At 40.2% G+C, this 17,473-nt stretch overlaps 1 protein-coding gene across 1 annotated transcript; it reads left to right on the forward strand.

Moving 5' to 3' along the window:
* Window positions 1-97: 97 nt before the first annotated feature.
* Window positions 98-14,772, forward strand: adam8b (ADAM metallopeptidase domain 8b). The gene is made up of 23 exons (XM_034118989.1): window positions 98-232; window positions 1,195-1,301; window positions 2,290-2,363; window positions 2,450-2,525; window positions 2,787-2,863; window positions 3,119-3,302; window positions 3,402-3,467; window positions 4,464-4,526; window positions 4,635-4,804; window positions 4,893-4,974; window positions 5,097-5,239; window positions 5,443-5,629; window positions 6,006-6,095; window positions 7,549-7,747; window positions 8,722-8,824; window positions 9,042-9,207; window positions 9,291-9,371; window positions 9,491-9,575; window positions 11,620-11,740; window positions 11,828-11,987; window positions 12,138-12,185; window positions 12,738-12,782; window positions 13,182-14,772. Exons 1-23 carry the CDS (start codon window positions 196-198, stop codon window positions 13,338-13,340), a joined length of 2,523 nt encoding a protein of 840 aa, XP_033974880.1. The 5' UTR covers window positions 98-195; the 3' UTR covers window positions 13,341-14,772.
* Window positions 14,773-17,473: the final 2,701 nt, after the last annotated feature.

Below are 17,473 nucleotides of genomic sequence, written 5' to 3' on the forward strand. Positions count from 1 at the left end.
TTTCACTCCACCGGAAGTAGTTTGGGTGTTGTTTCTTATCAGCACGCTTGACGGTTTTATTCCGGTAATCTGCGAGGCGGCGATAAAGAGTCACCGGAGGCGGGGCTGCTACGGAAGGCTGCTGGTGTCGATGATTCACCGTGTGGTAATGTTCACTGTGATAGGAGAGCCAGTGACTGACCAGAGTGCACCATCATGGGGACGAACATGGTCTCACTTTGGCTGATATGGGGTAGGTTCTCTCACACTTCTAATATAAGAACATCTGCTATTGTCCTGCTTAAATACAACAAAGTTTAAGAGAGTTTGGATAAAAAGCTGTTAATGTGCTGTCCGCAATAGTTCCTTTATTTAAAAAGGTAAAATGACTTATAAAACTTTAGAAAATACTCTTTTACATGTAAAAGTAATCTCCAACAAATGCTTCTTTACTAAAAAAGTATGTAAGTGTAACTGTAAATGTTAAAAGTAGAAACATGTTCCCTTTACTATTATAGTAGCCTATATTATATTATAGAACTTAATTATTAGTACTAATGCATCATGTAAAAGCAGCATTTTACAGTTGCAGTTAAGAGGGAGCTCATTTTGAACTATTACCTTATTTCTATTATTGATTGATCTACTGACTATTTCTCCATTAATTGCTAAAAATACTGTAAAAAGCAAGTAAGGTCCTCACAATTACCCATACCCTAAAGTTATACCTTCACGATGCTCAAAACTATTACTAATGTGTTAACTTGATTAAAATAATGAAAAGGAAAGCAGCAGATCTTTTTTGGTGCAGCTTGGACACTGTACGGCTTTTTGCTGATTTTTTCTGTCAATAGGCTAATTACCTAATAGTTTGAACTGTACTTGTATAAACTGCTAGTTTGGTAAATTACAAAGATCATATTTTTTAATTCTTCGTATGTTTTGTCTGTAAATATCCTAATTTGTTAAGTGTTGTCAAATAAGTAAAATGTTATATAGTGGAGTAGATATTTGTAAAAGACTAAAGTACAAATAACTACGTTTTTAAGTAAATTAATTTACTTACAGTCCACCACAAGAAAGAGGGAATATCAATCAGCTCATATGTTCTTTTACAGATTTCTAGGATTACTCTTAGAAGTCTGTAAAACAGATTCAGTTTAAAGTTCAGATCTTTTGGCTTTATATGAGTAATAGTGTTACTTGTGTGTGTAGTGTGTCTCGTGCAGAGCTCTGCGATGTTGTCTCATGTGGAGAGATATGAGGTGGTCACACCTCGGAGACTCCAGGGCCGACAGAAGAGGAGCCTGCAGGACAACCAGGTGACCCCTCCTGCCTCACCTATAACACAGACTATAGGATCATCTCGTTGGATATGCTCAACAGTGTTTACAGCAAAAACTCCCTAAAGATCATTCCTGTTTGTCTTTATTAATACATATTATTATTACAATGTAGTACTACTGATGAATGACTGTGCATGCAGGATTGTTGCTGTTCTATCTACTTTCCACCACTGCGTTATAGATGAAACTACCAACAGTATATCAAGTAAACTCGCTAAAGTTAGGTTCCTCTTCCTCTCTAGCTATGACAGGGCTGTTCAGTTTGAATTCAAAGAGTTCCAGTTACTACACTTTGCATCTAAACATATCTTTAATATGTAAACTGTGTCCTATAGCCTCACTGTACGTCCATTAAATAAAACTTCAAATAAATAATAACAATCTAATTTCCTAGTAAGAGCTCATTTGAGTCTTGATTGATACTTGGTTTAATGGAGTAACTCAACTCACAGCTGTTCGCTGATCTAACCAGGTCAATGTGTTTAAAACGTCTTAGGGTTGGACCAGGAAAACAGTGTGTAGCTTGAAAGAAGCAGCATACTATCATCTATCTTACAATATTACTCTATTCTCTGTCTACGCACAGGAAATAGTTGATTTTATTGTCTGAATTCAGTGAAACAATTGCTGTATTAACTGGATTAGATGTGCCCTTGATCTGTAGCCGCATGTCAGAGAAAAAGCACGCTCCGTGTAGATCAATATTTACATTCATTTATCACAATTGGTCATGGGGACACTTTTGTGCATCACTAACAGTAATCCAATAATAGGCTATTATATGAAAAAATACAGTATTATTCCACCAATAATTCACATTTACCTGTAGCAGAAATGGTTTTTATTACTGTGGCATTGCTAATTTTACACAAATGAATGATGTGAGTGCTTCCATTATAGTTAATGAGTGTAATTGTTACAGTTATTTATAGTTGTTGTATGACTGACGGACATTTCTCAACAGCTTTATCCTGACACGATTCAATACCAGTTAGCCATTGAAGGGAGGAACCACACAATGAATCTGGAAAGAAACAGGTAAACCTTTTTTTGTTGATCACATGTTCTCTTTTTAATCACTTTTAAACATGTATGTGAATATTTGAAATGATTATTTATTTTAGGGATCTCATTGGGAAAGGCTACACTGAGACACACTATTTAGAAGATGGGAAACGGGTTACAACATCGCCTAATGAGGTGAGTTAGCTTTCACAATCTATTAGTTAACCTAAATACCACATCATTATCTAAAAATGTGTATACCTTACCTTAAAAGTTCATGTGGAACTTCTCATTTCACCTTACCAGTACTTTTGACTCAACGTGAACCCAACACGATAAAGATCGACAATTCCATACCTGTGATTCACAATTTCATGGTCATTAGGAACAAAGAAGCGCTTTGTGAGTCCTTTTACTCACTGATATCTTTCATCTGATGAATGTATTCCTGTCCAGGAGCACTGCTACTATCAGGGTCACATTGAAGGCATGAAGGACTCTTCAGTCAGTGTTGGGATTTGTTCAGGCATTAGGTAAGAACATCTGGATATTCTTACAGCTTTAAACTTCCTATTTGTAATATTCCACTCAACATTTCTCCAATAGCAGTTTCTAAAACCATGTATTCTTGTGAAATGTTGCTTCACTATTGAATTGAGGTAACCTTATCGTATTACTTCACCCTCCCTGCACTATAACAGTTTTCTTAGTACATTTGTTATCTTTTGATTGTGTTTTGAAATGTCATTCTGAGGACTTTCTTAAACCACAGTTGTCTGTGTTTGCAGTGGCTATGTGAGAGCCCAGCAGCAGGTGTACCTGATAGAGCCTCTGGGACAGTCTGAGGATGGGGGCCATGCAGTGTACAGACCGGAGGACTTGAAGACCATCAACTCCTCGTCCAACACCCCCCCGCTGTACGACCAGGACCAGGCCCCGCGGCTCTCCAACCTCTTCAGATCCAGATCATGGGTATGATTTCATAGTAAACCATAAATACATGTACGGTTTATTCTTTAAAATAAGAATATAAATATAAAAGCTGTATTTCTGATTCCTTCTTGTCTTCAGAAAACCAAACCCATTGCAGGTCCACAGAAGTTCGTCGAGCTGTTTGTGGTGGTGGACAATACTGAGGTAAATACCTTATTTTTATTCTTTTACAACTGTGACTTCCATGTAATGAAGTTGGTCCTTGGGCCACGAGATAGGGGACTTGCCGAAATAACTTGATGGAATTGCCCCCATGCATGCCCACGCGCAATAGCCATTGGTGATGGTCAGCAGACAAAGTCCACGACCTAAGTGTGCTGATTCCTGGCATCACAAATTGCTTCTAAGGAGTGGGAACGTCACTTCTCTTGCGTAGAAGAACAAAGAGATGGAGAGGATAAACGATACCAACTCTATATAGTTGGGTTCACCTCTACACAATCCACTGGGTCTGTAACCCTAACCCAAGAGAGGGGCTGGACTCTTCTCCAGAGTCGCCGAGGTTGAGAGCCATTGGGTGTTTGATTCCAAGCTCATGTGCTGCTGCTGTGTTGGAGTGTTCACCGAAGAAGCAGAGAGTCGGTTACTGAGAGGAAGTCTTTGTTTGTGCCAATGCCCTGAGATAAGTTCAGAGTATCCGGTGCCTCTGTGTCTCATGATGGGATCATAAAAAGATACTACCTACTGTAGAGTCTCTGTAAAATCTTCTGACTAACTTCTTCGCTCGCATGTGCAACGATGGATTAACCTTGAACGAGGCTGATTTAAAGAATGGTGGCCAAAATGAATTTCTTCTTTTGAATGGCTGGGAAATAGGGAGAGGAGCACAGACATCAGGAAGGTGCTTGAAGTGTAGCCAAAAGGGGGCAAAAGGGGGCATTTGAAGAAGCTCTAGGACCTTTTCTGGTTGCTTCTTGGGTGCATCCATTTGGAGGTTTTGCAAGAATGTCCAACTGGTAAGAGTTCGGGTGGACCTAGAAAAGACTGGGTATATTCTTTATCCCATCTGGCCTCAGAATTCCTTAGCAGGAGTCGGAAATGTTGCTGGGGAGAAGGATGCCTGGACTACCTTAACGGCAGAGAATGAATGGATGGCTGGATATATGAACCTGATCATGTGTGTCTCTTCTCTTCCTCTAGTATAAGCTATATGGAAGCGAGACTAAGTCCCGGCTCCTCGGAGCTATAAATCACATTGACAAGGTAATTTCTAGTTTGGAACCTGTTTGCCTAGGGTCGTTCTATCAGGGCTCTTAGCCAGCAGCTCTCAGCTCATTCACTCCTGACTAACGTTGATTCCTCTGCCTGCAGCTGTATCGAGCTCTGAACATTCGCGTCATGCTGGTGGGCTTGGAGATTTGGACGTACAGAGACTACATGGATGTTGACACTAATTCAGAGACCACCCTGGACCATTTCCTCCTGTGGCGGCAGGCCGATCTTCTGAAGAGGATCAAGCACGACAATGCCCAATTTGTGACGTGAGGATCAGTCCGTCATTTCTGTGCAGATGTTAAACACAGTGATGTTTCCAGTTTTACCTGATGTTTGGCTTTTTTCTCTCAACAGTGGCAAAGATTTTGACGGAGACACAGTTGGACTGGCAAATAAGTTTGCCATGTGTACCGGAAACTCAGGTGGAGTCAATCAGGTATAAATGATGACCCATTACTTACAATTATAATTTAACGACTGGAGCAGAAGGGAGTGTTTTTAATAATGTATGAACCATCCATCTGAATTTAAAGCAACAGCTCTGCTTTTCTTATCCAGGATCACCATGACAACCCAATAGGCCTTGCCTCTACCATCGCTCATGAGATGGGACATAACTTTGGCTTGTCACATGATGCTGAAGGCTGTATGTGTGGTCCATCGTACAGCAGTGGGAACTGTGTGATGGCAGAAAAACTCAGGTAAGGATGTCACTGCAAGTGGACCTTTAAGTCCATCATGCTGCATCTTATGATTTAAAAAACCAAAAAATCACTGTGAATAAACGATTAAGCAATCACTGTCTTCTGGAGTCCACATGCTTTTGGCCATTAAGTATATTTACTGTTAATAAAAAAAATGCATTTTATCGTAGGCAAAGCTGAATCTATTTACTCTTCTTCAGGACAGGAAATCAAGCATTCCCAGAGTTTTTCAGCGGCTGCAGTGTGGAGCAGCTAGCCGAGTTCATGGCGCGGGCGCAGCCCAGCTGCTTGTCCAGACCCAGCTCCATTACGAACATCGCTGCAGGTCCTAGCTGCGGCAACAACCTCCTGGACCCCGGAGAGGAGTGTGACTGCGGCCCTGTGGAGGTAAATCTTTCAGCAGTGTCTGAGGCTAATGGCACTAGTTGGAACAGTCATTTTTGAAACCTTGGAAAGTTTAAATATAACCTTTGGTGAAGGAAGCACCCTTTGGGTTTTCTGTTTTTGCTGACTGGTGTGGTTTCCTGTGTGCCAGTCTACAGCTAATAAAAGGGAAGGCAGTGGTGATTCATAGCATCCCAAGCTGGAATTTGGCCTCAAAAATGAAAATAGTTTTCCTGTTGGCTTACATCAGAGAGACACTAGCCTTGGCAAATAAACTGCTTGTGTTGAAGATTGAAATCTGATCTGTTTAAACTTTCATGATTGTAATTCCTGTTGTATAAACAAACATGATCAGTGAAAAAGATTGTCTTTATTCCAGGAATGTCAGAACCCTTGTTGTGATGCCTCGACTTGTCGCCTGACTGAAGGATCCCAGTGTGCTCAGGGAGAATGCTGTAACAACTGCCAGGTACTTTAGATAAAAAAAACTGCGTAATCACAGTTGCTTTGTGAAATTCAAGCTGAGGCCCATTTTACAAGAGAATATGTTTCCAAGATTGCAGCACTGTGATGCTTTACAGCTGTAGTCTGAGCTAAATGCTAACATCAGCATGCTAACATGCTTCTGATGATACACAGGTTCAACTTTACTATATTAATTGTGTTAGAATGCTAATATGTGCTTAGTAGCACTTAAGACTACACTGGTGGGAAGTTGTTTTTTGTTTTAAATATATATTTGTTGTCAAACCATAGTCTTGGACAAATTACAATTTTGAAAAAGTCTTGGGATCACCCAAATAGGATCCAAAATGTTAACCTCAAGGAGGCACTACAGGAAATGGCAGAGGATCACCAAACTCATTAGGGTCCATCACCTGGGGATAACGAATGTTTAAACTATTTTTATTGCCAGTCCATCTAACAGATGTTTATGTATTCACACCGTTGCCGTTTGCACTTAGAGAGGAGTCAGAGGATTAACAAACCCAATTTTACTTTATATATGAATGTCAATTGTACATTTCATAGCACTTCATCCAAACGTTTTTAGTACACTGTTGGGAAAATACTGAATGAACTCCTTCAATATCAGAGTAGCACATGATAACAGAGGCCCATCTGCAGCTGTGTACGTAACAGGATGTATGATTACCTAGAAGAGCATCAGGACACATTGTTTTAGGAATATGATAGCTATGTGACAACGATTAACATGATGATTCAGCCTCTATGGAGATAAAGATATGACAAGCATGATCCTTTCTGACGTGGACCTTAGCTAATCTAAACATTGAATACTGCTTTGAACCGGTATTCCTCCATCTTGTGACTGTGATACACCCTCTCTTGTATATCAGCATGTGAAGGACACTGTTCAGGAACTAGTCGTGCCAAATGCTCTGTATGTGATGACTACTTCCATTCTTGAGAGGATAATAAATACATACATCCTGATATTGAAGCTCAAGCCAGTGACCAGTGATATTTTTCTGACAGACTGAAACTCAAACAACATTACCGGCAGAAAGGCTAAAAGAAACCTTTACACTGTGAAAGCCAGATGATCTCCACCATCAGTGGACATTGAATGCACCAAAAGACCAATGATACAGACACACCCTGCTTCTGACTAATAACTGTGGGCATTATAATAGCACCAGGAGGAGGTTACTCTTCAAACCACATTCAAACAGCATTAGTAGGATAATAACAGGAAACAGAGGGTGATATCCTGCTGTGCCCATGTGCTTTGACACACCACATCCTTCCTCTAATGACAGTTTCAAAGACTGGAAGAGGTGGTGGAAGTCTTGGGCTATATCAATCAAATGTGATTGATTGATTGAAATTCACTCCAGCCAAACTTGACCTATCTCTTTATGCCTAATGAATCCCCTAACCCTAACTTAAACCCACAGCTCAAACCGGCAGGAGGCGTATGCAGAAAGTCAGCCAGTGACTGTGACTTGCCTGAATACTGCACCGGAGAGTCGGAGCAGTGTCCTGAAGACAGCTTTGAGATGAACGGCAAGCCGTGCTACGACCAGGCGCAGGGCTACTGCTCCAACGGACAATGCCCCACACATCAGCAGCACTGCTGGAGGCTGTTTGGACCAGGTACGCTCCCCACAAACACACAGGTTTCACTGCTTTCAGTTTTTCTTACATAAAAAAGCTACGCCTCAAGGGGCATAAGTTAATATTAATATGAAATTCACAGAAGTATCAGTGAATTTCAGTGTCATATGGCTCGTTCTAAAAAGGTTACTTTAATAGTGTGCATTTGTTTTAAATAAAAGGACTACAGGGAATTGAATGAATATTACTCTCTCATAGAAAAGAAAACTCCCCGCATCTACATAAGTGTGTTTTTAAAATGTCCATCTTTCGTGATATCCCAACATTATATAACACTCCAACTCTGAATAAGGCCTTATTATGCTTTTTGGAGTTTCCCCTTTCCTGTAGTGCGTTATGTAGGTTTGTGTGCATGTGTCTGCAAAGACATTTTATATTGGACTCTTTTGTTTACTTCCATAACATGGTGACATCACTATGTAACACTTGTGCTGCTATTGGCTAGTGCCAATATAGGCAAAAGGGCAGGACATCTCTTAGCGGTTGACCAATCACAACAGAGCCGGCCAGCTAACCAATCAGAGCAGACTGGGCTCTGGTTTCAGACAGAGGGTGAAAAGAGGTGCTGCAGCACAGGCAGTATGAGAAAATAAAGCACGTTTGGAACATTAAACATGTAAACATGTCACAGTAGAGACACTACATACAAATATGAACCTGAAAATGAACATAAGTCCCTTTTAAGCCCTAAAATGATCCCCTAAAATCTTCTTATTTTACAATGTCTGAACGTGTTAAGGAAATTACAGCTGTGACCTATTTAAAGTAAGGCAACATTGTGGGTAAAGATATAAGTGTAAAAGACAAATAGAAAGTTCATAAATTAAACTTCAATTTTGGAGATTAGGATATTTCATACTTTCGATTCATTTTTATAATCTCTTTTAATCTCTTTTTGATGGGCTTCCATGCAGTACTTTAAAATGCTAACTAAGAATATCTTCTATCTTCAGGGACCAGAGTTGGATCAGATGTGTGTTTTAATCTGAACAAACGGGGCGAAGAAGGTGCAAACTGTGGAAGGGACAAATTCAGCTACATCCCCTGCACTGCGCCGTACGTATACTCAACATTTATACTGAACTTTCTGCTGAAAGCACAGCACGGCTTACTTTTTTATTTGATCTCAAAATGCCCCTGAAGGAAACCTAGCACACAGAATGTAACTGCAAAGTACTGAAGACATCTGTAAGGCATGTTGACTGTTTGAGGCTAGTTTGTGCAATGTTGTAATCTGTCAACAAGCTCTTGACCATTTTTGTTTTTTTAATAGGAATCTGAAGTGTGGGTCTATGTTTTGTGAAGGAGGAGGCGAGTCCATCACAGGTAAAAGGGCAGACTTCCGCTTGTTCGGCTTAGAATGTAAACTAGCAGTGGATGACGATAAGACCAGAAACATCGACATGGTGCCAAAAGGAACCAAATGCGGACCAAACAAGGTAAAACCTGTTGGGAGACGCATTACGTGGAGTTTTGTGACTTATGATGGATGTTTTGCTCAGAATCAAACATTTGTGTGCAGGTTTGCCTTGACAACAGATGTGTGGATATGTCAGTTTATGGGAAAAAGGAGGACTGTTCAAAGAAATGCAACAACAATGGGGTAAGTGAGTTATTTTTGGGTTTAAAATCACTTGCAGCTGTTTTCAATTGGACTTCTCTGGACCAAAGTCCAAGTGCTTGACTCGTGTTTTAACCAATGTATTTGCATTTTATATTCAGGTGTGTAACCACAAGAACGAGTGCCACTGTAACCCTGGCTGGGCTCCACCCTACTGTGACATCCAGTATGCAGATTTACCTCAAGGTACAGGACACTTCTCTGGATCTGATATGACAGTAGATATATGCAAAGTCCAATTTTGTGAGCAGCTAAATACAAAATGTAATATTGGTTTAAACCGTGAGCTCTCATTGAGCAGCTCAGACAGAAACAGGTCCCAACTGCTCCATGAATCATTCTTCCAGTAAGAAACATAAATGATTCATTATGAGAGATCTGCTATTTCTTCTAACTGACCTAAGTGTTCTTGATGTATCTTGGTGACCTCAGTTATTATTAGGAGTCACAATTGTCATTCAAGCCACACTTTTCCGTTTATCAACTTATAGGAAGTTGCCTTTCACATGTGACATCGCATTTGCAAACTACAGTAGTTAAGAAACTATTTATTCTTCACAGTTAACAGCTAAAAACGAAATGAATACTGTAGGAAGGAAAGACACTTTGCGGTCATCAGTTTTTAAATATCTTGGCGCCACACTTTCTTCACTAGAACCAGTGGCGGCGCCAGATATTTTCTTTTGGTGGTGCTGTGGGGTAGCTTGACGTTTCATAGAGGGTGCTCAAACATGTAGGGTTTCCCATTAATGTACCGGTTGCTACAGTGGAACTTTCTACTGCAACACTCCCCACACACACACACAGTGTACCTGCGACTGTTACAATGAAGACTCGATAATCAGCTCACGGCATATAGGTGTAAGCAGGGGTAAAGTGCTATTTTCGTAAGTGGGGAGTGGACCTAACCTCCTCTAGGGGGGTCCTCACCTCCTCTATGGGGGTCCGGGGGCATGCTCCCCGGGAAGATTTTTTTTTTAAATATTGAAATTAAAAGCATCACTTTGAGAGCAACATGGAGAGATCTACAGTATGGATACATCTCTCAACACCCATATGAAACAGAACTGTAAACCGGTTTACTATTTCTTTATGGATATTTTACAAATCACTCCCCTTTTAAAGTGTATTCTTGTTTTACTGTCATATAGTATTTCATAACTGTTTTTCATTTATGCTCTTATTTTTTTATACTAACCTATAATGATCATATAAAGGTGTGCCTCAGAAATACTTATTTAGATTAATGGTGACCAAACCGTTTTGAGACCCACTGAGATAACTTAGACTAAAGTGAACTATCTAAACACTGAGAGAGTCCTTTACTTCACCTGAGCTGAGGTTATCCGAGACTCTCAGTCCGACAGGAGAGAGTTCTCCCTCCACCTTGTTGTTGAAAAAGCTCCTTATATCAGTTAGCGTAGCTAGCACCAGATGCTAACCACAACGATCTCCGGTACCGGTGCGCGCTCTCGCTCTCGCTCTCTCGCGCACGCACACAAAATGGCTCGTGCCACACACACACAGAGCAGAGCTTGAATGAAACACAGAGACCCAGAAGTAGGCTACTTGTACTGTAGCATATTATTTTCGAATCAATCCTTTTTCAAATTATGAATCCAGATTTGAACACTGTCCTGACGTCAGGACGGTGGCGCTACGGCTATTGGGCCAACTCCACCAATCAGGAGGAGACAGCCACGGCCATTGCCGTTCGAAAGTGCTGGAGACGCTGTAGTACATATGCCAGGCCAGTAGATGGTGCTGTTCTCACTGAATCTGCCCCTGCAAAAACAGAGCTAAAAAATTTCAAATTGAGCGAAATGAGGCATGGCTAAAATGCATGATCTGTTTGGTATTTTGAAAAAAAGTATAAATATGCCTTTATATACAGTACTTGGAAATTACCCAACTGTTTTTCTGAGCAACATATCAGCTTCCTTCTCGTTTTTAGAAGAAGCCACTTCATCAAAACCACAAGAGGAAATTCTGTATTTGCTCTCTTTAGTATTATAACAATTTCCTTGTTTTAACATGATCCTTTTTGAATTGTAGAATGTTATTTGTTCACTTCACACCAATGTTTGTGTTTTTAAAGAGTCATGTTCTAACCCCTCAACATGTTTGCAAACAGTCAAACTGTGGCGACAGGACTTTGCACATAAAGCTGTAAAAACAGAGATACTGTGTACAATGTGGCTCTGTAACAGTTTGATTTCCCTGCCTGCAGTTCAGAGTGGGATAATAGCCGGAGTGTGTGCAGCTCTCTCCATCCTCCTGACCATCACGGCGGTGACTGCAGGGCTGATGTGTTGTAAAAAGGACAACACGGACAACTACACCTACAAAAGGTAATTCATCCTAAAATGTGTTCTCTTGTCTGTTTTCTCGGTTTCCGTCTTCCACATTCCAGTTCAATATATTTTGTTTTTTAACAGGAAAGTGCATTCAGCTCCAGACAAGCTGAACCCGATGTCTCAGGACGGGAGTGTTAAAGACAGACCTCAGATCAGTGCGCCCACTTTCATGGCGTCAACAGCAACACAAGCCTACGCTCCTCTGGTTGTTACCGTGACTCCCAGCAGAGCCGCTCCACAGGTACAGACAGCACCGCTACAAAAAGGATTACTCATGGAAACACATTTTCAAAAATCATTAACTCATGTGTCATTTCAGTCAAATAGCTTGGAAAGGTTGCTATGCCAATGCAAAGTACTGTGATGGTTAATAATTGCCTTTTTCTTCCAGACACCAAAGAAACTGTCTCCAGTCTCTCCTACAGCACAAACTGAGCCGGTAAGATTACAAAAACAACAGCTTGCTATTTGATCTAATGCATAATGCAAACTAAAGATCATATTCAGGGTTGGCGTCTTAAGACGGCTGCTTACGTCTAATTTATTTAAGCTATGGCAATCTCTGTTTGAGACGGACATGTGGTGTGTAACTGCTTAAAGGGGGAACCTGCATTCTTTTCTTAGAGTCAACAAATCCCACGAAACGACTAAAGCAAACATTGTGTTGATCTGTGTACATTCCTACTGAACAGTTATTTTCAAAACAGCTCACAAATATTTAATAGTTTTTGAAGTACTCTCAGAAGGTAGGTTAAACAGCTGGCCAACTGTAGTCTTTATCCAACGTCACTCAATCAGGGGGATATTGTGCATTTGTTGGGGACTATTTTCAGCAGAAAAGTAATCAATGTTTGGTGCTGTAGTGAGTATTAGCAGCACTAGTATGGTCTTTGTGGGATTGGTACATCATTTATTCTTAAACTGTTGTTAACTCTGGGTTTATGTGTTTAAGGAGATAAAACAATAACACATATGTTCTTCTTTACCACAGGCAAAACTTCTACCTCCATCTCTGCCTCCTCTGAGTAAACCTCAGGTGAGTCTCACCTACAGCTGCTCTCACCAGGCTCTCTGCAGAGGATGAGTTCACTTTAAAAGACTGTTCAGTAGTGCCAAAGCTCATCAGTGAACTATTTTGACAAGAGATCAATGATTTATGTTATTTCATGAAGCCAAACATGTGTTTGTTTTAGCTTCTTTAACATGAGTTCTTTATCCATTTCCTGTTTCTCATGCTACTGTAACATGGGAGTGACTACTCTGGGAATCACTTGAGTATTATCGTACAGTTGCTGGCCATTAACAATAATGGCTAAGACTCCCTTTCTTTTTTGGGGTCCAAATAAAATCACAGAAACATGTTTTCCACAAAGCTCCATACATGGCTACTTCATATATATATGATTGTCTAACTGTCATCTTGTTTGTTTTTCAGTTGAATGCAGCCAAACCAGCTCCTCCTCCTGTACCTCCAGTCAAGCCTAGCCCCCCTCCTGCTGCCAGAGTCAAGCCTAGCCCCCCTCCTGCTGCCAGAGTCAAGCCTAGCCCCCCTCCTCTGCCCCCAGCGAAGCCACAGACATTCAGACTCACATGAAAGTCTCAAGCTTAACTAAAGCAGAAAAACCTCCAGCATAGTCGAATATATGGAAAAAGAGCGATCCTTTTTGGGTCATATGTGAGTCACAGATTCCAAAAACGTTTGTCTTGATACGTGAGTGACCGCGGCTTCACCGACTGAGAATGTCTTTGATGACCAACAGCTCCATGCGGCTGTAGAAAAGTGATTATGGGGTGGAAAAAAAGTCTCCATTTATTTAACTGCCGGTACAGTTAGTCAAAAAAAGTTTTTCCTGCTCACGTCTTCCTGTGGGCAAAATGGTGCTCATTTGAAAATGTATATTAATATTTATTGAATGTCTGTGAAAGGGACTGTATGTAAGTAAGGGGTATTTAAGGAGAATTCAATGAGGGTACATTTCCGTATTTCCATAATATCTAAATTGTGTCTTACATGCAGAGATGGGAGAAGTACTCAGAAGTACCATAGTGTAGGAACATCCTGCATTCAGAATGTTACTCAAGTCAAAGTACAAAAGTATTAGCATCAAAATATAGTTAAAGTACCAAAAGTAAAAGTAGTCATTGTGCAGATTGGTCCATTTCAGAATAATATATATGATATGTTTTATAATGATTGATCATGAAAGTGTTCTCAAAGCTGGTAAAGGTGCAGCTAGTTTGAATGACTTTGTATACTGCAGGGTAGCTTGTGGATTTACTCCAAGTGGAACTAAAGTCTGATTTAAGACTCGATTATATTTCACATCATTCATCCACATCTGTAAAGTAAAAGAGTGAAAGTACACGATTGATCTCTGAATTGTAGTGGAGTAGCATTAAATGGAAATACTCAAGTAAAGTACAAACATCTCAAAATGGTACTTAAGTACAGTACTTGAGTAAATGTACTTAGGCACCTCCCACCTCTGCTTACATGTATAGCCTTACCTTACCATATTAAATTAGCTATGTACATTTAGATATCATTTCAACATTATTTATTGTCAATTTTCCAAGAGGGTTACTTTTAACAAATAGACATTGTAAATTAAATTAGATTTAAGCCACGATCATAGGTTGCAAACAGAGCTATTTTATTTATTCTAGTTTGTAGCAACTAGAATTGTCGTACAATTGAATCACTGTTATGTTATTATGAGATATGAGGGGGGAAGATTTGCTTATTGATATACAGTCCCTAAACTGCATCTAAAGCCAGTCTGTGCCTTCTACAAGGGTCATCTTTTTCCATCACTTTGCACTGTACTTCAAAACCTTATGTGTGAATGGTACACAGATGACCTGTGTGTGGCTGAAACACTTACATACTTCTTTGTTTGTCTCCAGTCCCGAGGGTGTGTGCGACAGGGCCTCGGGGAAACACTGCATGTAAATGTGAATATCATTTTGAATGAATTCCTATGTATTGCTTTATTTTTGCAACAAATAAAGTGCACTTTATATCAGTACGGTTATTATGTGGATTGCATAATGATGAAAAGTTATATTTGTTCTCAATGAAGTCTGTTGTGGGAGCTTCTCTGAGCGTCTCTACTGAGAAGTCTTGCATTGTTTTTCCCCAGAAAGCACGTCGGTTAGCAGTTCACTCGTGTATTTTGGTCTCAAGTGAGAACAAGCGAGTCAGACAGAGCTGCCATCATCTCGGTTTCCTGTCCGGGCTTCTTAAACAGCTGGACACAAAGGCTGATGGGTCGTTTGTTCCCCTTCTAACAAACTCTGAGTTCTCGTGGGAAACAAACTAAGAACATTTTGAGTGAAATAGCAAAAAAGAGCCTGAAATATTATTAAAGACATTCATGTTCCCCTGAGGATGACTCCTACTGACTTTAGGGATCCTCTGACTTTTCCCTTAGCGTTCACATTTGGGTTTTTTTGTAAAATGTTTCGACCATTATTGGATGTATTGCCATTACATTTTTGGTTAGACATTTGTGTTTCCCTCAGGATGTACCGTAATGACTTTGGTGACATTTCATCTAGCAACACCATGAGGTCACAGTAAACACGTTCACAATATTCCTATTACGCTTTTTACATGGCTAATGACAATTACTTTTCAATTACATTACCGATTAAATGCAGCTAAATACTTCAGTTAACATAAATCACCCCATTACAAACATACTGCGTGAGTAAGTAGTAAGGGGTTTCCCTTCTACACAGAAATATAAAGCTTTTCTCATGGTTACGCATCTTTCAGCCTTTGGCATAATCTACTTGTCCAACTTGGAAAATGCCTCTTTGGAAAAAGGCCTAACTCAGAATATGCCATTTAGATTACCCGTATCAAATTCGGAATTTGTCATATTCGGAATAATAGCGGAACATTAGTGTTATGGAAATGTAGTTTATCCAAAAATTGGACTAAATATCTGCAAATCTAATAACAATCCAACCAGCTCTATTCAGCCAAAGCTCTGCGGTGTCCAAAGCAGAGAGACTCCAGACTGTAATGTTAAATGTCATAATGCATGTTCTCAGCTATACAAAGTGTCTATAGATCTTTCTGCTTTGTGTTTTATGGACAAATCTTAGCTGTTTCGATCAAACCATATCATCATAAGAAGCAGCAGGTTCCTTTTCTCAAAGTCAAAGGCTTTTGGTTAGAAATAGGCTCTGTGGTTACAGGGTGTGTCCGCGGGGTCTTCAAAAGTATTAAAAGTTGATAAATCAATTTAGCGAAAATGAAGGCTATTAAAAAGTATTAAAAAGTATTAAAGGGCATTTTCCAAGGTAATACATTTTGTAGCTTGTTTTCAATAAGTATATAAATGGTCCAAAGAGGTTGTATTCTACAGTTTGCCTGAATGTAATCATTGCGTAGGTGTGTAGTGTGATTCTGTGTAGTTTATTTATGGCATCCCGTTGGATTGGACGTCATCTGAACAGGACATCGCACGCTCACTGCTTGATAGCGTGCGAAGCTCCGTTTACGCCGGTTGTTAAACAACATCGTTATGGGGAAATGCAAGTTTGCGTCCAAATGGTTGGAAGATAAGGAGGAAGGACAATCAATACTGTATATAGTAAATGTGAGGTAAAGTGTGTCGCCAATGTAACCGGTTAAAACTCAAAGTGGCGATGAGGTCTTAAAATGTATGGAAAGGGTCTTAAAAAAGGTCTTAAAATGTATTACATCTGACTTCAGGATTCCTGCATATACCCTGGGTTAACACTAGCTCAAAAGTGTTGTTAATATCGTTGCCCTGCTTGTGAATTTATAAGCTCCTATGCGTCTTAAAAAAAGGTGTTGGCTAACTAGGGAAACATTTGACTAAAAAACATCATCATAGAAAAATCTAGTCCTCCTTTAGCCTATTCTAATGTTGTTGTTTTTTGCATTTGGGCAAACATTGAATGCATCATGAATGTTTGCTTGTTTTCTGCAACAAAGCGAATGGAATACTCAGTCGATTTTGTGGATGGATCCACCGGTTTGCCTCCACAAGTACATCATCCCTGCAGCACTCTATAACAGAGGCTGAATTGTTCCATACGTTCCTAAGTGAGCAGATCTCCCACACACTCTCCAGTTTTATTCATTCTAAGCACATGTTTGAACCTGCTGCAGGGATTTGAACCCGTTCATCCTAAAGAGCATTAGAGAGGTCCAACTCTGATGCTGCTGATCAGGTCTGGCTCACATTCCAGTTCATCCCCACTCTGTTGGATGGGTTGGAAGTCTGTGCAGAACAGCAAAGTTCTTCCAACGCAGAACTGGGAAAATATTTAAAAACCGCTGAAAATGTTGAAGATTTTTTCGCGGCACGAGGAGGGAGTTGAGGAATGTAGGCCCGAGCAAAGTGGAGCTCGTCTGGTTCACTCTGAATCACAACCTAAGCAGCTTGTGAACCAGCACTGTTTACAATGACTGTGGTTTGTTCTACAGCGAGGCTCTTTCTCTGCTTGTTGCTCTCTCAGATCAGATTTACTGGACTGAATCCACAGGGGATGATATGCAGTGACATCATTCCTCTTGAAAGGGGATCTGGGCGTATAGTCAAACATGCAGCCATGTGTTTGTTTGATTTATATTCCAGTCAGAACAATCCACAAGAAGACTTTCCAACGACGCCATGATGTCTTTTCTTGTTCTTCCATGTTTGATTTAACTTCATGGTGATTTACAATGAGTTTCCTCATGTC

This window comes from Trematomus bernacchii, unplaced genomic scaffold (genome assembly GCF_902827165.1).
Source record: "Trematomus bernacchii unplaced genomic scaffold, fTreBer1.1, whole genome shotgun sequence".
Classification (NCBI taxonomy): domain Eukaryota; kingdom Metazoa; phylum Chordata; class Actinopteri; order Perciformes; family Nototheniidae; genus Trematomus; species Trematomus bernacchii.

What these genes read in the sequence shown, in the direction of transcription:
- adam8b (XM_034118989.1), top strand. Translation starts at nt 196, where the DNA reads ATGGGGACGAACATGGTCTCACTTTGGCTGATATGGG. An exon ending in AGAAATGCAACAACAATGGG is followed by an intron (nt 9,372 to 9,490) that starts GTAAGTGAGTTA and finishes TTTTATATTCAG; the next exon opens with GTGTGTAACCACAAGAACGA. An exon ending in CTACAGCACAAACTGAGCCG is followed by an intron (nt 12,186 to 12,737) that starts GTAAGATTACAA and finishes TCTTTACCACAG; the next exon opens with GCAAAACTTCTACCTCCATC.